At 31.2% G+C, this 25,143-nt stretch overlaps 1 protein-coding gene across 1 annotated transcript; it reads right to left on the minus strand.

Annotated features, from left to right (window-relative positions):
• LOC109351925 (30S ribosomal protein S20, chloroplastic-like) lies at positions 18,966-21,467 on the minus strand. Its single transcript, XM_019593630.1, has 3 exons — positions 21,256-21,467; positions 20,961-21,127; positions 18,966-19,401 (listed from the first exon to the last, which is right to left on the minus strand). Exons 1-3 carry the CDS (start codon positions 21,401-21,403, stop codon positions 19,168-19,170), a joined length of 549 nt encoding a protein of 182 aa, XP_019449175.1. The 5' UTR covers positions 21,404-21,467; the 3' UTR covers positions 18,966-19,167.

A 25,143-nucleotide genomic window follows, 5' to 3' on the forward strand; every position in this document is an offset into this window, starting at 1 on the left:
CGCAAGTCAAGTATAATAATTTTGAATATCTTGGATTTCCATGAAGAAGAATCAATCTCATGATTATAGCACGTTAATTAAATCCAAGATATTGTTTGTTAAAGCTATAAATACGGATTAGCCATCCATGTTCTCCATTTTAATTAATCCAATCTGTATGGAAATTAACCACAATTCAAGTATATATAAGGAACAAAGAAAATACAGCAGATGCAATTTCTCATAATTAGTTCTTTCAGTGCCCTATTAACATATTTAGAATCTAAGGACAGTTGAAGAGAAAGGGAAAAACTCATGGAATTAAATTAGAATGAAATGATAAAGCATAACATATAGAACAGGGAAGAAGTTATTTTCATCATTAATGGCAGTAAAATATTATTTTTCTAACAAAAGAAAGAGAACTTGAGAGTAAAGTTTATGTATATCATTGTTTTGTTAAAAGACAACAATAAGAGGACTTACTACTAAATACATAAAAATTCAATATTCTTTTCTAGTTTTAACATTTTGTTTTTAATACTTTGTAGGTCTTACATATAATGATGGATAGACTTTCATAAGGTCCGTGCATCTTATATTATTTATTTAAATTAAGATCACTACATATATTGGGAGAGAGGATTGAGCTAAAATTCTAAGTTTAAACTTATATAGTCGATTAAGCAACAAACAATAGTGGACCATCCCTCGGGCAAGCATGGCGCAGTTTTGTACGCATTTTTGTTACAAAAAAATCATCCCCGTCACTCATAAATTGATACAATGTTCATAAGTTATTTTTATGAATATTTTTTTATGCTATATTCTTATTTTCTCAATTGATAATTTAATATACAATATCATTACTTTATATTGGAAAGTAGTTATAGATATTGTTGATACATTTTGGATTTTTGTTCTAACATTCGCTTATTCAATCATTGATCATGATGAATTTCTTGATGATAATATTGTGATTTATATTGAAATAAAATTTTGTTCTGTCATTATATTATTTACTGTTCATTTTCTACCATCAATGACTCTTCATAAAAAAGTAATCAAAATAAAAATGAATAATAAATTGACTGTATATATCTTAATCAGTAGATAGATATTACACTAAAAAATTAAACTAGTTAAGTTTGATATAAGATGATGCTGTATCACAAACCCAAGGGAGCGTGGACTTTATATAATTAAAGCTAAGACTCTAAAGTCCAAACTTTCTCTGATATACAAGAACTTATTATGACAATGAAGGCACTTCTAGATCTTCCTCACTTGTTTTGCCAAGGTGTCTTTCAAATAGGGAGGAGATATTTACATAAAACTTTTTGGAACAAGTGATCATAGTTCTAGTATATGAGGCGTACATCTGTTTATAATTAGTGCAACTTTCCAAAACACTATAATGATTTTTCTAACTAAGACAAATTTGGCATGGCAGGGAATCTTTACTGGTCAAAAGTAAAGAGCTATATTGTGAGGCTTAGATTTGGATTAATATTTTAAGAGCAAATGATAATATTGTTATGTCAACTAGTAAGAACGATGTTAGTTTTAGGTGATTAATTATCGATTATTTAAGGTTTTTTGTACGGCTGGAACTGAAAAAGGAGGTGTTACATATTAAAGTGGGGTAAGAGTCATAAAAAAGAAAGTATATTGATGAATTAAAAAATATATTGAAAGAAATCTAATATTCTCATTAATGAATTGAATGATTTGAATTTTTATTACAAAAAATTGAATACAAAAATTAGAGGAACGCTCATTTATATACAACAATTACTAAAACATAATCTATTAACCAGATAATTGATTAAATCTCTTGATTAATCGATTATCATACACAAACTAACTGAAACAATTAAACAGTTAATCGATTAACACTATAAATAATCGATTAACTGATTAGAAAATCAAGTAGAGCATTGGCCGGATAATTCTTCTAATTAACACGTTTTACACATTTAACACATGTTGAAATTATTTTACAACACGTGTTTACTAATTTGTTAGAGAGTTAATTAGGTTAGTTGTATTGTTTGCTTTACAACAACGTTTTAAATAAACAATAATTTCTCGTGTCATTGATTCAATCAAAAATATATATCCAATACATTCTTCTATTTTCATGTTAAAATGGCAATATTTCATTCATCATGTATGTTCATTGCCTCACCATGGCGTTTTTTCTAACATGGGAATCAAAGGAACAAAAAGCAAAAAAGGGAAGAAGAAAGATAAACATTTCGAAAGTAAAATAAGGATTAAGGCATGTGAGATTAAAGCATCACGTGCGCACGTGGCATGGCAGCAACCGGGTGCATCGTTCTTTAATCAAATTCCAAATCTCAAATTGGAATAATAACCGGCAGGATCATTCTTAGATAGCATCTTTATCAAATCATCCACAAGCCAAGTATAATAATTTTGAATAACAGGGATTTCCAAAAGAGAAATGTGGTTATTATCTTTGATTTCCATAATTGCATAAAAATAAGAATCAATCTCTTGATTATAGCAGGTTAATCAAATCAAGATATTGTCTTTTTCCTTTCTCAAGCTATAAATACGGAGTAACTATAGTATAGCTTAGAACAAATCTGATTTTAAATTAGAAGATTCAACATATTTTTCAATACTTATTAATGTAATGAGTATATTTTAATTCATTGAAAATCGTGAAATTATCTTATAATCATTACAATAAAAAACTAAACATAATTTAACCATGTTACTTATTACTACTTAGAAAAGGATAAATATTACAAAATATAAATTAAAAAGGAAAAAATAAATAAAAGAAAGAGGTGGTTGGAATTCAAACAGTAGAAGGGGCATAGACTTGACATGTGGCATGATTTAAGCTATTAAAGTTGTTTTAATTAAGCGAAACTCGTCCAAAGATAACTTATTTCTAACATCTAATATATGCTTCCATTCCCATAGCTTTAGCCATCGAAGGTGGTCACTGCTCTCAGCATTGGAAGCCACAACCAAGTAGCTTCATCCATCAACTGTGACGTGAACCTGCCATCACCTTCATTCTAATGTTTTATTTTCTTTAAGTTGCTTTATTATTCATCATAAATAGAAATACAGTGAATAAGGTGCACTTTTCTATGATCCAAAGGTTTATATTTAGTAAACTATGTTTTACATAAAAAATATTATTATATAATAAAAAACTAAGTTCTTTGCAATAGTATAAAGATGAATTTTTCTAAGATATACTACTCATCAAATTTAATTTTTAAGAAACAAACTATTAGAAATATATGAAAAATATATTAATTAGAATATTGTAAATTATCTTAGAGAGAATGTGTATAAGAGATTTGGATATGAGAAGAATATTATTGTTATATATTAGATTTGTTATAATATCTTAAAGGATCTCATACAATTAAAACTATATTATTTTATGATTTGTTTTCTTATTTAATTAGCAGTATTATGAGTTACTACTATATCTTTTTATAAATAAAGACAATATCATCAAGCTAATTCTCCTTCAATCTCGGAAACCTGTATTCAGAACCTTTCCATTCTATGTCTCCTACTTACCATAGATATCCTCCTCTGAGCAGAGAGTCCTACAGAGACCTCCTAAAGGTTTTAGAGGGACAACAAGTGGTCTTTCCTCAAAGACTATTGGATATTATTCTATTGGAGCTTGGCTTGTATCCGAATGAGGACCTGGATGAAGTTATTGTGTATGATCCACATTGCATGACAAGGAGGCACCATGCCGAACCTTCTTCTTCTCTTCATCACAAATCTACCAATTGTGAGGTTAGAATTTTGGTCATATGATAGAACTACTTGTTCACAACTACCCTTCCTTATTGATGAATTTTATAGTAGTTCATAATGAGTGAGTATCAAACTAATTAAAATTTTAATTTATATGTATGTCAAAGAGTATATTGAATGGATTTTTGTTTGATAACTTATTTCAACTAAGATAGCGTTAGCAGGGCAAACAAAGAATTAGTTCATATATAGAAATATAGAATTCTAGGAGTGTGGAATTTCAAAATCATGTTGAAGAGTGAATATTTTGTTTTTTATATTATAAAGATCCAATTGTCAATAGTCTCTGGCCTTAATTTGTATGTTTTTGTACAATTTTGAAACTAATCATTTTACCTTGTGCCAATTTGCTTCTATTATTGTAGATGAGAAACGTCGTAAGCGGTATTAAACAACTCGTCAATGGAGAAAACAAAAAAGGTGACTATTTCTCTGAAGACATTTTAGAGTCAATCCTAGGATGGTTGTGTCCAGCGGATTACCTAAGATGTCGTGCAGTATGCTCTTGGTGGCGAACTGTCATGGGCAATGCCATTAGAAGCAAGCATTGTAAAACCACACTTCAATTGCCATTGCTTATGCTCAATTTCAGGCCAGCCTATGACAAAGATTCTCCTTGCTTTTACAGCCTCAGCAAACAAAAATTACAATTCCCCAATAAGCCAATTTACCCAGTAACTCAAAATTGCATTGGTTCTATAGATGGTTGGTTGATCATGTATGATAAAGATTCTATGAATGATTTTTTGGATGCCGTTGATGATAACTACGACACCATTTACCTTGCCAGCTTCTATTACTTCCTAAATCCTGTTTCCGATGATACAGTCCCGCTTTGTGGTTTTTTGTCTTTTCCAGATAACTTGAAGGAGGAATATCCCTTGCCTCCTTTCCATAAGATGGTGGCATCTACCATTCCCCACTGACAAATATTGTTGTGTCGCTGGTCTAAGTCAATCTTATCTTGGGTATGGTAGAGTAGACGATAAGCCATGGGCTCTCCTGGATGCAGAGAAGTTTATTCATGATATAGAAATCCACGATGGGAAGCTTTACGTTGTGATATCTAGTTCATCAATTGAATCCATAATGGTCTATGACTTTCAACTCGATGAAGACTACAGTGGCCCCAAAGCACAGAAGCTAGTGGTGCATGAAGTACAATCCTTCCTAAATTTACCTACAGTTAGGTCTAGGCGATTGGGCAATATTCATCATATCATCTATTATCAAAAAGGCAAACTAGTCAAGGATACCATATCTCGAGAATTGTTCTTGGTTGTGTCTATTAGTGACTATACTTATGATATGGATCAGCACCGTGAATTTCGTAACTACTGTAAAGTCATTGATCAAGCTCGACTGAAACAATTTACAGTTTTCAAAGTAGACTTAGGAGGAGTCTTTAGATTGGTGGAGATGGATACTTTGAAGGATCGCACGATATTTCTTAGTCTCCAATGTGGTTCCAGTGTCATACTTCCAGACACTTCTCTCAGTGATTCCCAAAGATTTCTTCAAAGAAATTGTATCTATTTTTCTTTTCCCCATTATTGTTCGACTCGTTTATCTCCCTTAAGGATTGGAATATTTAGCTTAGATGACAAAAACATTAAATTTGTAAATCCTGAAAGTGATTTAATTCCATTATTGCATATCGCTAGTTCATGTTGGTTTATACCAATGCTTTGATAACCTCTTTTCTTAGTTGAACTTTTCTCTCCATATAATGACTAAATAATTTTTATTGAGCTATCGTTTATGGTTGTTTATTTATCTAGACACAAGAATTAATGGGTGGACTTTACTAGAAAAGAAAAGAATTTATTGTTACTTCAGAATTAATTTAAGATAAAACGTGTTACGAAATATGGCTGTCCAATTGTTATATCATAGTTTCGTACTAGCTGTAGCACGTGTGGCATAAGATATAGTCCAATGTCATCTCACTTTTGATATTAATAAACTATGTGATAATAGTATAAAAGTATAGAAATGGAATATTATAAAATGGATTAGATAAACATGTCCTTTGAGACTAACATATCATTCCCTAACATGTATGTCGATGTCCTCTCATTTCTTTAATAATTTATATGGTAAATATCAAACAATTTCTTTTTATTAGTATAATTTCACATTTAAAATCTGTGAAGATACCCTTTAAAGAGTTTTAGCATTTTATGTGTAGGCTTTGATGAAATTCAACCAAAATACTTTAATTGGCCTTGTGGGTATGTAATGAAGATTTGTATCAGGAGTTTAACTAATTTCTGATTAAAAACGAGAATGGAACATATTGTTGCAATAGTTATCACTAGAAATCAAATGAAATAATGTGTCCAATAGATTTTTTTTGCCATCAGTGGAGCCATGGGAGTCGGGGTATAAATCTATAACAAAAATGTCTCTAGGGCCTGTCATATGTAGACACCAATACATAATTTAGACAAGATTATTGCTTTTACGGTTGAAACAAGTTTTCACAAAATGGAACGGTTCCATCATGCTGTGAATAGTGATAATCAGGAGGGTGAAGACATTGTGTATAAGTCACCCTCCAAACTCTTAGGAAATACTAAGGTGGAGGAAGATGAAGAAATCAACGATCCATCATGTTTTGGTGACAGTTTTACTGTTACACAAGCAAAACATTTCATTAGAGGATAGAGAATATATTTGATTTAGTAAAAACTTTCTGAACAATTTTTTTCTTCAAATTGATGAAATCTTCTAGAATTTTGAAGTTTAACCCTACGAGTTTAGAATACATGTTTGAAGCATTTCCTTCTCACATGTTGCAGCCTTGTCCTACGCATATGGAGAAGACAAAAAAGGTGACCAATACTTAGATGTTGCATATGACAGACCCTAGAGCCTTGTCCACCTATTTTATGTATTGGTGTCTACATATGACAGACCCTAGAGATATTTTTTTATAGATTTAATATGTATACAGTAATAGTGCAAGCATTTTTTTATCCCGTCGTCTACCATTCATATCATAAATATCCTTAACTTTTAAATAAAATTAATACAAATCAATGTCGAATAATGTGCGGTCAACGTAAAAAAAAACTTTATACTGATCGTGAAGATTTTAATTTCTATGATTTATTGAATTTGTTTATGAATTTAAAATTTGTCACGTAACAGTGTATAGTCAGTATAGTCAGCACATCATGTATCATTGTTTTATATTACTTTTGTTTTTATTTGAGAGTCAATGATGATTAATATATTAATGATAGATAATTTGTTATTAGTGTACAAAACACTTACATTGAAAGTGTATACATATTACATACTTAGTTTATTTCATATGTGTTATGTTCTCATTACACGTTAAAAAAAACGCTTACACTATGATTATATACATATTAAATTTATAACAAAAATGTCTCTAGGGCCTGTCATTTGTAGACACCAATACATAACATAGGTTCAGAGAAGATTATTGCTTTTACGGTTGAAACAAGATAAACTTGTAGTTTTCACAAAATGGAGCGATGCCATCATGCTGTGAAAAGTGATAACCAGGAGGCTGAATACATTGTGTACAAGCCACCCTCCAAACTCTTAGGAAATACTAAGGTGGAGGAAGATGAAGAAATCAACGGTTCCATCATGTTTTGGTGACAGTTTTACTGTTACACAAGCAAAACATTTCATTAGAGGACAAGGAATATATTTGATTTAGTAAAAACTTTCTGTCCAGTTTTTTTCTTCAAATTGGTGAAATCTTCTAGAATTTTCAAGTTTAACCCTACGAGTTTAGAATACATGTTTGAAACCTTTCCTTCTCACATGTTGATGATACTGCGCCTGGTGTGCTCCATCTTGATGATAGCCCTGCGATATTTTGAAGTATATCCGAATTGGTTGAACTGGATACTCACAATCATCCTAAAACTTGCTGTGTCACCGGCACTGTATTCTTTTGTTGTTTTATATTCAACATTTGTTCTTAGATGGTCGCCTTTCACTGATCTTAAGTTTCAATTCCTTTTGTTGGTTTTGCCAAAACATCAACCCTTTCCTTGCAACTGCAATCATTCATATTATTACCTCTATATTTATCATGTGCTATCATGGCCTCCTTAACCTTTACATTAAGAGAGTAAAATACCTGCAAGAAGCAGAAAAAATAATCCTCTTTGTGCATAAAAACTTGGCAAGAGGCTTATGTGGTGCCAACTCTTTAGGAAACACATGGTAAAAAACAACAAGAAAATACCAAGCCATATGTGATAATAATATAAAAGTATAGAAATCTAATATTATAAAATAAATAAGAGACAAAAATGTCCTTTGAGACAAACATTTTATTCCCTAACATGTATGTGCATGTCCTCTCATTTCTTTAATAATTTATATGGTAAATATGAAATAATTTATTTTTATTAGTATAATTTCACATTTAAAATCTTAGAAGGTACCCTTTAAAGAGTCTTAGCATTGTAGATGCAGGCTTTGATGAAATTCAACCAAAGTATTTTAATTGGCGTTGTGGGTATGTAATGAAGATTTGTATTAGGGGTTTAACTAATTTATGATTGAAAATGAGAATGGAACATATTGTTGCAATAGTTATCACTAGAAATCAAATTGAAAAAAGGTGTCCAATAGATTTTCTTTGTGAAGCCATGGGAGTCGGGGTATAAACCCATTCAGGATCCTGTTCCTTGCATTGACTTCTTTGATACCCGGGAAGAATGTCTTAAAAATAAAAGAAAATGCTTGTAAAAGACATATTTACGTATATGTACAAAGAAAATGCTTGTAAAAGACATTTATGTATATGTACAAAGTTGGGGCATGGTGACCTAATACATAAAATTCAATCTGAATTTCAAAAAATGAGTTTAAATGATTTCATTAATATTTAATGGTTTTATTTCAATTCCTTCACAAAAATTGTTTCCAAAAATAATGAAGAGAATGTAGAAAGGAATATTTAATGGATGATCAATGACTACATGATGACTCATATTCAATCCATTTTCATTTTTTAAAGGGAAATTTAAAAATGGTTTTTAAGTGATTTAATGATTACCTATTAACTATGATCAATTTTAAAAAGTTCACCACAAGTATCATTAATTATCGTGTATTTGATAAAAATAAGAGGAAGAAAAAAATATTTTACGATCCTACAAAAATAAAACAATACTCTTATAAGATTTTTATGAAAATTGAACCAAATCAAGTTTTTCAGAGTAAAAAAAAATTATTATTCCTATACTCATATGGGTTAAACTAATTTTAAATTAACAAAAATTGTTTAGGCTTTTTCTAATAAAAATAACCCACCAAAATAAAAAAATATGTAAATTTGAATTAATGGTTATCTAATTTCAAAATTCAAAATTTTATATACCATAATAACAAAATCAGATTTTTGTTTTGATTACCAAACATTGTTTTAATTTGAAAATCTTGAATTGAATGCGCTTACCAGTTACCACCCTTGCTTCCAAATTGCACGAGTAAAAAAAAGTTTGCTGGATAACAATTGGCTAGGCATTAAAATCATTACGTTAGAGAAGGATAAAGTTACATTTTAATTAGATTAAATTACACTGATATTAACTGAGTTTTAGCAAAATTACACAAGAACAATCATATTCCTTATTGTATAAATTATCTTCATATTGCTATCTTCTTTTTGCAGAAATAAATAAAAACAAAATCCCAAATATATATTGTCCTTATTAATGTATAAATCTCATTCTTAACGATGGGACAAACTCATTCACAAGCATTTACTTAAGATAACTCACTGTCCAGCCAGTTAGCACTTAGTAGTTTTGAGTAAAGCATGCACTGAAGTCTCACTAACATGTTCTGAAACATGAACCCTTACCAAAAGGGTCAAGAAAAGACATCTATACTTTCTTTCAGCCATGTTCTAACCGGGGACTTCGGGAACACTGCCTGTAGTAATGATGCTAGTGAAGCCAGGGGGGACGATGGAGTCAATTTCAGATAGAACATTAGTAGTTGTTTCAGCTTTCTTTGGATCCACAATCATCATATGTGGGACTGGAGTAACATTTTTCAGCGGAACAAGTGTTATGATAGGAATGTTTGAATGTTGCTGCTTTAGTGCTGTTTCAGAAGAACTAGGAATTGTTTCAGCTTTCTTTGGATCCACATTCATAAAACTTGGGACTTGAGAAACATTTGATTGTGAAGCTGGCGTTATGATAGGAATGCTCACATTCTGTTGCTGCTTTGGCGTTGTTTCAGAAGAACCAGAAACCTTGGTAGCATGAACATTTGTTGGATCCATGGCAGTCTTGTTCTGATCCTCAGATGCTGCCTCATTGGCAGTTCTGAGTTGTTGTGACCTGTACTCACTTTCAAGCCTTCGACAAATCTTCTTAAGTTTAATCAATCTTGAAGTACTGTTAGGAGAGTTGTGTGGGGAATATAAGAGAGTACTAAGGAATTTATGAGGAAAAGTGGGGAAGAAGTGAGCTTCATGTTAAAAGATAATCAAGAGATTGACATTATAAAACTTGTTTTCGGCGCCTTCATTTAGGCTAGACAAATTTGAACATCAATTGGATCTTAAAATAGCAAGACCATGATGTCCCAACATGATGTCATGGTGGAGTAGGAGAAATAGAGAGTGAGGTTTTGAAGATTGGTTCTGATTTTTGAGGTAAGCCTCTCCAGGGGCTGGGATTTCGATATTACATCGAATCGTTTTCATCTCCTTGCTTCTGTTATTTCCTTTTACCATGATTTGTATTGCAAAAAAATCCATAATTTATTTTTAGCATCATGGAGATTGTTTTTTTTGTTCATATTTATATTCAAGTTTTAATAGGTTAGAAGCCTTTGGTAAATCATAGTCACCTGGAACGTAGTATGGGTATGTGGTACACAACTACCTCAAATATTCGGTACATTAGGTATTTGATACATTTTTTAGATTCATGATATATTTCAAAATATCAATTGGCACATTGTTAATATAATATTTTTAAATAATACATTTTAAAAGTAATGCATAATGCATATACTTTTAGTAGTGCAGACCCATAGCAAACCAATTAGACACATAAAAGTAGTGCAGAGTCTGAAACATGCATGTTTATAATCTCTAATCTCTAATCACTTATTATTCGGCTTAATGATACTACTGATTGTGAAATCCTTTAGTAAAGTGCAGAAACATAGCAAACCAATTAAAGACTATGGTATTTCTTCATAACAATACAAGTACATCAATTCTTAATTTCAATTATAATGCAAATGCATATTAAACTACTAAACAAATACTTCAAATATTTTTTTTCCTTTCTTATTTTTGTTTCTAGTATCTTCCTTATTTTTATTTTTTTGCTCTTGCTCATCTTCCTTTGGAGTTTCACCATAATCATCATCTAATTCACACCTCATTTGTCCTAATATTATTGAAGATTCTTCCAAATAAGTATCATCCAAATCCATATCCCATTTTTTATAAGGTCCATGCTTGTAGCTCTCACAAAACTGTGATTGAAGGCGAATATTATAATGAGTGAAACCAACTTGTCAGCCCTTGAACAATTAAGTATATTCCTTTTCACATTGTGGATGTAAGAATAAGTGCTCCAAGCCCTCTCAGCTGAAGAGCTACTTATTGGTTGGGATAAAACTTTTTTTGCAACTTCTGCAACTTCTAGAGTTTCAGACCCATAAGTTGACCACCAATCAATAACATCCATTGTGACCGCATCCATTTTAGCCTCTGCCCTAGCATATATTCCTCTATTTGTATGAAACTTGGCAAATTGATCGCATCACAACTTTTATTCTTCCACACTCTCAATTATCTTCACAAGTGCTTCCATTATCGCGGTAACAACTTCTTTATCGAATTTGGAGTTTTTCTTGCTATCCCCACAGGAGGTGGGTTTGAAGATATTCTAAGTCATAAAATCTTGGAGTCAACGCAAAACCAAGACAATGAATTGTATAATTCATTTTGGTCCACCTTGTTGTAATGATACTTTCTATTTCTTGATAACATGTTGCATGTTTGTTTGTCTTCATTATCTCTTGTATTTCACCAAGCATCATATCCATATTTTCATAGAGTTCCCCCATCTTTAGGCCTTCACCATCAGAAAACGTGGTTAACAAATAAATTGGCTTAGTTATCTTGATGATATTTTCAACTTCCTCCCAAAAAGATCACTATATTTTTTTTTTTGCAACTAAAGCACCCATTTTTCTTGTATTTTCATCTCATTCTTTTACCCATTCTTTTCAATTATTTAAAACAACAGTTGTAGCAAAAACTTCTCTAAAATCCAGTAGCCTCTTCAGTAAGATGAAATGTGAGGCAAATCTAGTCTTAGTGACTCTTAATAATTCCAACTTTGAATTTGCTCTAAACATTGCTAGAGTGTGAGAGTGGTTAAGAAAGTACTTAACAATAGTTTTTCCTTGTTTGTAAATATTTCTTAACCACTCAAATGAAATAGCTTAATTTGTAAAAACCATATTTAAGGTATGAACAACGCATGGTGACCAGAAAATGTGTTTGTGTACCTTTTCAATTTGTTTTCCAGGCGCTTTACAATTGGATGCATTGTCAGTAACCACTTGTAGCATATTGGATGGCCCAATATCTTCGATTGCTTTGAGTAAGTGTTGAGCAATTTCATAACCATTCTTCTCAACTCCAGAGAAATCATCAACATACATAAATAATCTCCTTTACTATTGATAGCCATGACATTGATTAAAGGGTTGTGCTTGACATTGAACCACTCATATGAGACAATGGAAACCTCATGGTAAATAATATGTTAATCGTGTAAAAAATCTTAAATCTTCACTATATTGATTTTAAACTTTTTTATTTATTTTTACTATTACATATGTATCAATACATCATCAACCATTTAAGAGTTTTTAGATTGTCACTGTATTATTTATAACTTATGTTTAAATAAAAAATGTATGCATTGATGATATGGTATGAATTTTTACCCTACATTTAGAGATGGTAAAACGGGTATTGCCCGCGGGCGCGCCCACATAGCCCGCATTTTTTTGCGGGCAGGGCATAAAATTTTTGCCCATTAGCCCGTTTTGCCGGCTAAGTTTGCGGGCATTTTCGTTGGGCATGCGGGGCGGCCCATAAACATAATTTAAGGATAAATAAGAAAATTTTAAATAAGTTATGATGTAATGTGATTTTTAATCCCTAAAAAAATTGAAATCTAATATGATTTGTTAAACTTCATATAAAATATCAAAAAATTTGTTAATTTTTTATCTTCAACTACTTTATTTAATTTAATTTAATTTATTATATGAATTTTTTATTTTTTTAAAATTATTTAAAAATGCCTGCGGGCCGCCCGCAAGCCCGTTAGCCCGTTAGCCCGTTTTAAAACGGGCATGGCATTGAATTTTGTCCGTTAACAAATGCGGGCATGCCCGCGCTCGCTTAAATTTTTTCGGGCATTTGCGGACGCAGGCTAAACGGACCGAGCGGCCCGTTTTGCCATCTCTACCTACATTATAATATATATCATTCATAATTAATCATTATTGAGCCTTCATAAAAAGTAAAGTGTAATATTTATGTGCTGCCACTCTAAATATTTATGCACACTCATACATCATTCATATTATGAGTGTGTATAAATCATTGTAAATATAATATCTATACATTGTCATTGTAAAAGTAAAATATAATATCTATACATTGTCATTGTAAATATTTATACACACTCATATATCATTCACCACTCATTTGTGTTATTTATTAAGAGTCAATGATTATTAAATATGAATAATATATATTATAATGACAGTGTATATAACTCGTATAATGTTAGTTTATATTTTTCTAAAAAAAATAATCCAAATGATATAATAACTATATATATATATATATATATATATATATATAAACTTTTACAAGCATAAATATAAAACTCTTATATTTATTTATTGCTATATGTATATAATCTTTACACGGTGTACGCATTACAATTATCCTAATATAACTGTCAATATAATTTTAAATAGTCCATTCACTTATTTTTTGTTCATATTTTAAGTTGCTTTGGTTATCACGGAATTTTAAGTTAGTACTTTATTAGGTTCAATATATTTAATATATAATTTTACCACGTGAAAAAATAAAAAAAATCATTTTATTTTGTGTAAATGTGAGAAAGCAAATGCAGGTCGAGATTCATTATTTTTTATTAGGTTCATCCCCTTCTATTTTTTAATATATTAATTGTCACTTTCCCAATACATATGAAAATAAATACACTGGAATCAATTAAACTTTTATTCTATTACCGTTTATGTGTTATGATTTATGATGATTAAACTTTAAAAACGGCAGTTAATAATAATTTCCTATTTTCAAGGCAAAATTTCGTTAATGGTTAAAATTTTAAACAGAAAAACATTAAACATTTCGTATTTTTTAAGGACAAATTTATTCAAAACGGAAAAGCCATTTACAAGATTAAATGATTCCAGTTTTGTCAAGGCACCCTTTCAACGTATATTATTTTGTGTATTAGTACTGATATCCACATCTGACTTTTCACATGCTTTTGACATGCTTATGACATTGATATTTGTGTTAGTGTCAAAGAACTGATTGACGCTTTTTTTATCTCTTCTTCTTGCAGAGCAAGTATTTTTTTATATCTTCTCATTCTCTTCTCTCTTCTTCTTGCTGGAGACTTGGAGAATAAGTATTTTTTTATCTTCTCATTCTCTTTTTCTTCTTCTTGATAGAGTGAGATTATCACTCATCACTTTCAAAAGCTTTATAGTATTTTTCTTATTGTCGTTTTGTTATCCCCAATTCTTTCTCTCTTTTTTATTGGACGGATATTTTATGTGAAAATTTCAGTTCGTTTCTTATAAGTTGATAATGAAGGAATGGGAGAGAATCAGTTCGCTAAAGAACCGGGAATCGGTAGACACGAACCAGTTCGCAATTCTTTATGATAATGAGCGAATCCTGTTTTTATACTTAAAACGACTCATGTATTGGATTGGAGTCCTTAGTTCCTTTAACCAACTTATTCATCTTTCTGTAAACTTTATGGAGAATTCTTCCGAGGTTAAACTTTGCGCATGATGATAGCAGTGTACTTTTCTATGAAGCTACTCTAAAAACATGTTTTAAACTGGAAACAGCCAAAGGAGCAAAATGCTATAGTAATTATCATCCTTATGGCCCCATCATATGCAGTGGACTCCTATGTTGGTTTGATAAACTTTTTTTTGGAAGTGAAGCATTCTTTACATTTTTGGACTCCATTAAAGATTGTTACGAGGCTCTGGTAAGATATTCATACTTGGAAATTGGAATTTTTATAACTTTTCAATTTAGTACTGTGATATATTACAACTTACTCGGTGTATTGCCTATGGGTGATTGCTAAGTTCTTGGGTTTTATGTAAAGTTATTTGAACATTTCCTTGAGGAAGTACAACATAGTACCGGATGAGATCAAAGGAAGAGAGATTCACCATTCATTTTCAATAACTTTTTCAGGTGCTTCAAGCTCATCAAAAAACGTATAATGTTTCAATTTGGTTTTGGTGACAGTTTTACTGTCATACAAGCAAAACATTTCATTAGACGACAAGAAATATATTTGATTTAGTAAAAAACTTTATGTCCAGTTCTTTTCTTCAAATTGGTGAAATCTTCTAGAATTTTGAAGTTTAACACATGTTGCAGCCTTGTACTACACATCTGGACTATTATACTTTGCTTTTTCCTTTGCTGTGATTAACCCACCATCTGAAATGCTATATTTTGGTTTGGAATTTCAACCTATCATTAGTGCGTCTTTGATTATAGTATTCAACAATGATTAAAAGCAAAAGAAGATTTGAGTCTTTGATTGTATCATACAACGATTAAAAGCAATGTTCCAACCTGTCATCTGTGTGTCTTTGACATGTCTAAGATTTACTAGTCTTGTTTGGTTTGTGTTTACGGTCACACCTTTAATCTTCTCACATGATTTCCTTAGCTTTATCAAATGGAGGAAAGTCATCAATGTCTCGGACAAAATCATTTCCTTGTTGAAGTGCAGGTCGAGGAGGAGTTTTTTCTTCTGCCACTGGAATTTCTTGAAGGGTATTTTGTGGAGGGGCTAATTCTTCAGGCATTGGAATTTCTTGTTGAGCAGCTTGATGATGAGCTAATTCTTCAGGCATTGGAATTTCTTGATGAGTAGCTTGAGGTTATAGTGTAAGCGTGTCATCATAAAATTTCAGTGCCTGAAGAATTAGCTCATCCTCCAACTGCTCAACAAGAAATTCCAGAGCCTGAAGAATTAGCCCATCCACAAGATGTCCTTCAAGAAATTCCAATGGGTGAAGAAAAAGCTCCTCCTCAACCTTCACTTCAACAAGGAAGTGATTTTGTCCGAGGCAGTGAGGGATGATCGAAGGTTTGGCCGCAAACACAAACTAAACAAGACTCGTATATCTTAGACATGTCCAAGACGCGCAGATGACAGTTTGGGACATTGCTTTTAATCGGTGCTTTTAATCATTGTTGTATGCTACAGTCAAAGACTCGTAAATCTTCTCTTTGCTTTTAATCATTGTTGCATACTACAATCAAAGACACACTAGCGACAGTTTGAAATTCCAAACCAAAATATAGTATTTCATGCGAAAATGTGACTTTTAATAAGACTATTAATATTTTACAGATGGTGGATTAATCATGGCAAAGGTAAAAGCAAAGTAAAATATTTGCAAGAAGTAGAAAAAATAATCCTCTTTATGCATAAAAACTTGGCAAGAGGCTTATGTGGTGCCAATTCTTTAGCATACACATGGTAGAAAACAAGAGAATAAAGAGCCATATGTGATAATAATATAAAGGTATAGAAATCGAATATTATAAAATGGATAAGATAAACATGTCCTTTGAGACTAACATGTATGTGGATGTCCTCTCATTTCTTTAATAATTTATATGGTAAATATCAAACAATTTCTTTTTATTAGTATTATTTCACATTTAAAATCTGAGAAGGTACCCTTTAAAGAGTCTTAGCATTTTAGGTGCAATCTTTGATGAAATTCAACCAAAGTATTTTAATTGGCCTTGTGGGTTTGTAACGAAGATTTGTATCAGGAGTTTAACTATAATCTATTTTCATTTTTTAAAGGGAAATTTAAAAATATTTTTAAGTGACCTAATGATTAGTTACTTATTAACTACAATCAATTTTAAAAAGTTCACCACAAGTATCATTAATTATCATGTATTTGATAAAAAATAAGAAGAAGTAAAAAGTATTTTACGATCCTACAAAAATAAAATAATGCTCTTATAAGGTTTTTATGAAAATTGAACCAAATCATGTTTTTAAGAGTAAAAAATTTATTATTCCTATACTCATGGGTTAAAATAATTTCTTAACAAAAATTGTTTAGGCTTTTTTTAATAAAAATAAAACACCAAAATAAAAAATATGTAATTTGAATTAATGGTTATCGAATTTCAACATTCAAAATTTTATATACCATAATAACAAAATCAGATTTTTGTTTTGATTACCAAACATTGTTTTAATTTGAAAATCTTGAATTGAATGAGCTTACCAGTTAAAGAGATAATATTCTTTCAACACGTTTTTTCATGGATGATCTATCCCAATTGAGCCAATGTCTAGGCCCATAGTGAATTGAACCTTCCAAAGGTTCCCTACCTATCCTCAATTTGTGACATCACATATCATGTATCCAAGAGTCGCACTAACCAATTTGGACCTATTGGAATATAAAATGAAAAAACTAAGTGTTTTTTTAATCCCATAAAAGTTAAGCTATGTCATAAATCTTTAGAAATAATATTAATAACTACACAAAAATACTGTTGGCAAATATTTAAATCTAAATCCTTGTTAGCGTGATTTTTTATGCTACTAGTTAAAGTCACTATCTTTAAAATATGTATAAATTACCAAGTACAATATCAAACATGATCTTGGTTTGCTCTTATTCTCCCACTACAGGATTTTGCTCTCAGTCTTCTTAGTTTCTATGACGCGAGTTCCCTGACTAGTCCCTTCTGTGTAGGTTTACTGGCCTTTTTCCTTTCCTTCCTCGGGGTTTGTTTCAGTATTCATAATATTTCATATATACTACAAAATAAAAACGATTGATACAAACTCTACATAATGAATATAAATTACTGAAGTTGATAACCTTATTAAAGATATATTAGAGGATATTTTTGGAAGATAAAAGTTGTACAGAAATATGTTGAAGCTCCTTTGTTCCTTGCTAGAAGAAATTTTAAGCACCCAAAAGACCCTGATGAATTCATTATCTCCCTTTTGAATATTGTTGCTTCAGCTGCTTCTTCAATGGTCTCTACTGAATTTCGTATCTCTAAAGATCAGTGCTTGTTGCCTTGCATCATGAACGTTGATGGAGACAAAGAAGATGGAAGGCATAAGCAAAAGTTAAAGAATAATTATGCTTTGATAGCATGTTAAAATAGTAAGAAAGTTTGTAAAGCAAGTAACTAACCCAAACTTAATTAGCTAATTCCTAACTTCCTAACCAACTATCATATTTCAAAAATATCTTCTAATATATCTTTAATAAGACTGCTGATTTTAGAACTATTAAATATTGACTTAAAAGAAAAAAAGAATGATGTGGCAAAAGAAGTGGCTATGGTGAAACCTTCTTATGGCCAAGTAAAATGAGTGGCTATAATGTAACATTTTTTGTAGCCAATGAGAAGAAGAGATTGTTTTTGGCCATAGGATCCTCAAGGCTTTGGCTATAAATAGGAATGCTCCAAGCCATTGTAAGACACACCAATATTCTAGCCTTAGTGCATATTCTCTCTTCTTCTCTTGTTCTAATATTGTGAGGAATATTTTAGTGTTTAAGATATAAGTGAGTGAGAGTGATATTGGGTGTACTTAGGTTTTGGGAAGTGATTGATTGAACTTGTAATTCTCTTTTATCATAGTGATAATATCATTGTTGCTCTTCAACCGTGGACGTAGGCAAATTGCTGAACCACGTTAATTTCTCGGTGTCATTTTCTCTATTATATTTTCTCCATGTGTCTTCCGCATCAACAAGAACCAAGAGACATTGCCATTTATTACAATCAATAACTAAAATAAAGGCTAAATTATGAAATGGTATTAAAGTCAATGGCTTTACATGATCAGTACATAGTAAGTATGGAACATTAAACCAATTGGAACTAACACAAAGAAGAGTAGACATAATGTTTGAAGAGAGTAACAAAATTCTGCAGAAGTCTTCAGTGACACCTCATTTTAACCCATGCGGATGAATGCGGGGTTTGTTTCAGACACTGCTGGCTTCAGGAACTGGGGTATACCAGCCATGATGGATCTCCACGGCCTTCTTTCTTCTCGCAAGCCGAGACTTGCGATTGGCTCCAGTGTTCCTGTGCAGTGTGCCCGCTTTCACTGCTTTGTCAATTACTGAGTATGCCTCTCCAATCAGTTTCTCAACAGGGAGAATTTCTTCCACTTGTGCCTCTGGTTTCTTTTTAAGCCCTTCCAGAGCTTCCAAAACCTACAGAGCATTGATTATAAGAATGTTAAACCATTCCCCTGCAAACAAATATTACAATATGAAAGTGCCCAATATAAGCACTTAAAATACTAAAACTGTTAGAATACCAGGATTATTTTTGTTTTACAATTTAGAAGTAGACTGAACTAGTACTATACCAGTCCAGAATTTAGATTATTAGCATAAAATATGAGGATTGGTATACTTTTTTACATCATATGTCACCATTATTTTAATAAGACTCGCTATAATTTCCTCATCTTTAATTCGGAATCCCTGTGAGGAGCAAGAATATTGCTGCTTTTAAACATCAGAACTGTGGAACCATAGATGGGAAGTCGGTGCGAAGATGCCTATACTTCTGCGGCAATAAGTGACTATCATGCCTTCCACTCTAAAGTCTTGCAACTTGTAAGAGAATTATATAGACAGGAATGCAACAAGTTTTTTTCTTCCCAAGTATAGTGTCATTACATTTTACAAAATGTGGATGAGAGGGACAGTGAAAACCATTTGTTGCTGTAACCAGTAACCACTTAATCTTAATTTTACATGCTAGAAAAGGATATTATAATCCTTGTTAATGAAAGCAAAACATTCAACTAGCCATCAACATCCACAAAAGTTGATAGAAAAAACGACAAAAGCATAATTAGTCATCTTCACTATGCATAATTACTCATTTTCACTCTATGCTAACGACCTGTCAAAGCCCAAAACATATATAACGCATTTGGTTCAAAACCAAAACTTAGATGCCTGAACAGAAAAAAGTAGACAGGAATCTATGGAAAACAAATTTGTACACAACATTCCACTAGCCCAGTCAACTCCATCAATTTACAGTGAAAAGCTAAAAACATTGAAAACCTTACAGATCTGGGGCCAAGAATATGGTTTTTCCGATTACTTGTGTTACTATAGATTCAAGTTCAAGGCGATCCCTATTTGTGTTTACACCATAGTTACATGGTACATCGTACTACCAGGTAACTATTACGTTGTTCATGCGGTTCATCGCCTGTTACATTATTTTTACAATACTTTCTTTATGATGAACCCACTACATGGTACATAGTACGGTGATTTTTGTATGCAGTACATATGATAAATGAGAGACTTATCCAACTATGATTTAAGCATATCAATCGGTCAAAAGATAATTTAAACTTGGAAAAAATTACTTATCATAAAACTCAAAGGCGAATATGCTGTCAGCACAGGATGGAAATGCTCCTCTAAAGTGAGCTTATCTGTAAACTGATTAAGTCATTCTATTCGGCATCCATTTAATCTAAAATGCATTAAAATCCTAATTGACTAATAGCCTAGGGTCAAATACACTCTTGCTTGCTCTATATATGATTGACTAACAATTTATGTGAACTGAAGTTAACATTAACACCACTCATTTTCAATTCAAACCATGTATAATTATGGTGAATTAGATATAAAATTGGCCATCAATAACAAGTAATACTATAGAATACTTCCAGTTTAAAAGAATTTATTTGAAAGCAATTATACAAATTAAGGAATTAGCGTAGTTTGTGGGCTACCTTCCTCATACGGGTTCTTATCTCTGATTTGCGGGCTTTGTTGTAAACACGGCGTTTCTCGGACAAACGAGCTCTCTTCACTGCCGAATCAGCCTTTTTTGTAGTCACTTCGCAAACCACCATGAAACGCTGCGTTGGGTTCTGCACTGTGCTCAACGACACGCTACCTGAAAGTAAAAAAAAAACACGGACCCATAATTGAAAACTCAATCAAAATCAAATTTTGAACATTCTCAGCTGAAAATATGAAGGAAAAGGGTTAAATAGAAAGGACGGAGATAGAGAAAAGTAGTACCTTGTGAGAAGAGAGTGTGGGAGAGGTTTTTGGAGAAACTGAGAGAAGAGGAATTGGAAATGGGAGAGGGAGAAGAAGAAGAGGAAGTGAGGGAAAGGTTCCTCATTTGGGAAGGAAGTGTTATCAAGGAGCATGAAAATGCTGCCATCTCTCTGTCTCACTGTCTCAACTATGAGCTCTTTGCTCTCATGGGTCTCTCTTTATCCATTGAGGTGGAAGGATGATGATGAACGATGCCAGATAACATTAGAAAATTACAATAATCTCCCTTGTATTTAACTTTAAGTACTAGAACCCTTCCCTTTCAAAAAAGGTAGCGGTTTGGATTGGTTTTAGACAATGAATCCTCTTATTTGAATATGTACTTAACTTATGGTTTGATTTGGTCTTATTTATTTATGTTATCACATTCAATCCAATTTAATCTAAATAGTATATACGTTTATATTAGTTTGAATTGTTTTTTATTTATAAAAATATTATTTTATATACATTTTAAAATTCATAATCTAGACTAAAATATTAAGTCTAATATACTTTAAAATGAAAATTTTATATACATTCATATTAATAAAATATCATAATATTGTTTATATAAACTATAAAAACATAATGTCATAAGTGGACAACTTTTTTCTAACACTTTTAATATAAATAAACAAACAACTATTATATAAAATAGGATGACAACATAATTAGGATGATAACACTATGTAAGAACATTATTATTATAATAATAATAATAATAATAATATTATGTTCTCTTTATAAGAAAGAATCAATTGGACACACTTGAGAGTTAACATTGATTTATTACTTTATTGTGAATGTATTGCGTGTGTGATCGCATTTGGATTGACATGGTTCATAGAGTTGCAACCAAAAACCGAACTGGACCAATTGATTTTTAAAAGTCCATAAAGTTGTTAATTAGTAAATTGGTCAATTAAATTACTAAATTAGGTTTTCATAAACAAATATAAAAATTATTAAATCCATAAGGAGTTGATTAACATTAAGTCGATAAACAAACAATTGTTATTTTAGTAGATTTTACAGGTGAGTTTGATTGGGTCGGTTAAAAAATTCAATATATGATGTAATAAACTATTTGAATAAATATGTTGAGAATTGCGGTTAGACTTTACTATTCAATATACATATGCACTTGATTTGACAACACCTATTCATAATTAAATTATGACTCTTTCATAAACAAGATGAGACCTCAATAGTATTAATTGTTAATATCTTAGTCATATTAATAGCAACTTTACTCACAAGATAGAGAATTATGATTACAAACAAAACTTTGTCCGGCAACTATACTTGTAAAATTGAGATCTAGTGCACCACTTCAATGGTACTAATCACTAATGTTTTAATTAGTCATATTATTAGTTGCTCATTAATATACCACTTTATCTTGCAACTATACTAATAAGATAAAAATTTATGATCCCTTGATATGCTTCTATTTCTAGTAACTAGGTATGGATACAAAGAAGACATGAATCTCCCAATATGTCTTGGTTTAAATGATTTATAATTTAATTTTAAGATTAGAGTGGTATTGTTATTTTAGTCTTATTTTGATTGAGTTTTTGGTTTGTATTTCCTTCATTTTGTCTGCGTGTGCTTGCGGGGGGATTATGTATGAGAGGTGTATCTCATTGGCACCCAATCTTATTTGGATGTTAATCACTCTATTTTGACGGAAATAATTTTTAACTTTATATTTTAATAAAATTCTGAAAATTAACCGTGATCACAATTGGGTGAATTAATGTTGATTATCTTTTCAACCAACTATATTTGATAAGTTAGTTATTCCTTTAACATAATTTCCCTTAATTTCTTGTTATATATATGTTAAGTAATATAACATCTTATTATTTTGTCTCTATACAATGCTTAAATATGCAAGTAATGAACAGAAATCTACAATCCAGTTAGCTTGTTATATCTTCTAAAAATATGATATGTTAATTTAAAATTTTAAAACATCATTATTATTCATGTTTTTTGCTTCATTATTAATGTAGACACAAAATGTACATTCCTAGTTTTAGCAAAAGATATATGTTCCTTTCAGAAGTATACACTAATATAAAAGGTAGGAAGGCAGGTTAATAAACATGGAAGTTTCGCTCAACACTCTAGCTAAATATAATATAATATGATTTAAAATATACTATTAATATATTTTAAATATATTAATAACTTATAACATCAATGTAATATGAATTTCTCGAAGGTACCTAAATATAATCTAATAAGCATATCTCTTGAAGATACCAAAACAAAACTATTAGATAATCAAAATCAACCTTCCAAACACCAAGTTGCAGTTTACAATTCACCAAAACAGAGTTCTTATTCTCTGCATACTTTGCAGCCACAACAACAACAACAGATCACAATTCCATCACACCAAAGTACACAGCAAACTCAGCTAAATCAAGCACACACCATAACCAACTCAGAACAATTGCACTACACTGCCATTACTGATGTTTCTCGATAACTTGCACTACAATTCTGCTCTATTTGGCACGTGTGATTTATAGTTAGTTAAGTTTGTTAAAGTCTTGATAGTTTGTTGCCACTTAGAGGGGGTGAAACAAGTGTTATTCCTGGATTATCTGAGGGGTGCACATAATATGGATCTTGTGTGATATCCATGTGAGAATTTGAGACAATTGAAGAAGTAGAATTCATCTTGAATGCAGCAGAGCTCTGAGCTCTTTGTGAAAAGAGCTCTGATACCATAAAAGATTGAGAAGAATGATGAGGGAAGTGAATAACACTTCTTGAATTCCAAAGAAAATGGAGAAACAGAAAAGAAGATCTTTGAATTAAACTGAAAAATGTTTATTATTATTATTATGAATGAATTGAATTGAAGACTAATCCTACTTATATAGGGGAATGAATTAACAAAATATCAAGACTTTAACAAACTTAACTAACTATAAATCACACGTGCCAAATAGAGCAGAATTGTAGTGCAAGTTATCGAGAAACATCAGTAATGGCAGTGTAGTGCAATTGTTCTGAGTTGGTTAAGGTGTGTGCTTGATTTAGCTGAGTTTGCTGTGTACTTTGGTGTGATGGAATTGTGATCTGTTGTTGTTGTTGTGGCTGCAAAGTATGCAGAGAATAAGGACTCTGTTTTGGTGAATTGTAAACTGCAACTTGGTGTTTGGAAGGTTGATTTTGATTATCTAATAAAAACAATTTCACAGTGAAAATGTACACATACATAAACGTTAAAAGCAATTTGTCATGTATACTTGTAAAAAGTCCGCGCATAATACCCTAACTTGTATGAATCACACTACATATAGACTTATATATAGTTACATATGATTCATCATACTCATTACCGTACCGTACTCGAAGCCTAATAAATAACAAATTAATAAACATTGTAATTTCTATCTGGCATAAATAGCGCGCTTATATAATGGCTTAGAAAATACATATTTATTCATCTTAACTTAATAAAACAAAATATATCCATAAAAAATGCTTAAATAGTAAATAAAATTCTAGCATATCTAATTAAAGCAAAGTTATAGCATATACAATATACATTTCAGACCAACTAGAATAGAAACATTAGCCCTATCTCATTAAAGCAACTCCATAATCAGAGAACCCTATCTCCTCGTCAGCGTCCACCTATTTATAACAATATAAGATCTTATGCTGCAAACTTTGCCATCTTATCCACCAGACAATATCAAGCACCTATACTTCGGTACACATTTAATTTGAAAAGGCTCTACCATGCACATTTAATAATCAAAGGTCACACACTAAAGATAAACTGCATTCATATCATTTTTTATGTTATGAAATACATTTATCACTTTTATACCT

This window comes from Lupinus angustifolius, chromosome LG07 (assembly GCF_001865875.1).
Source record: "Lupinus angustifolius cultivar Tanjil chromosome LG07, LupAngTanjil_v1.0, whole genome shotgun sequence".
In the NCBI taxonomy this organism is placed as follows: Eukaryota; Viridiplantae; Streptophyta; class Magnoliopsida; order Fabales; family Fabaceae; genus Lupinus; species Lupinus angustifolius.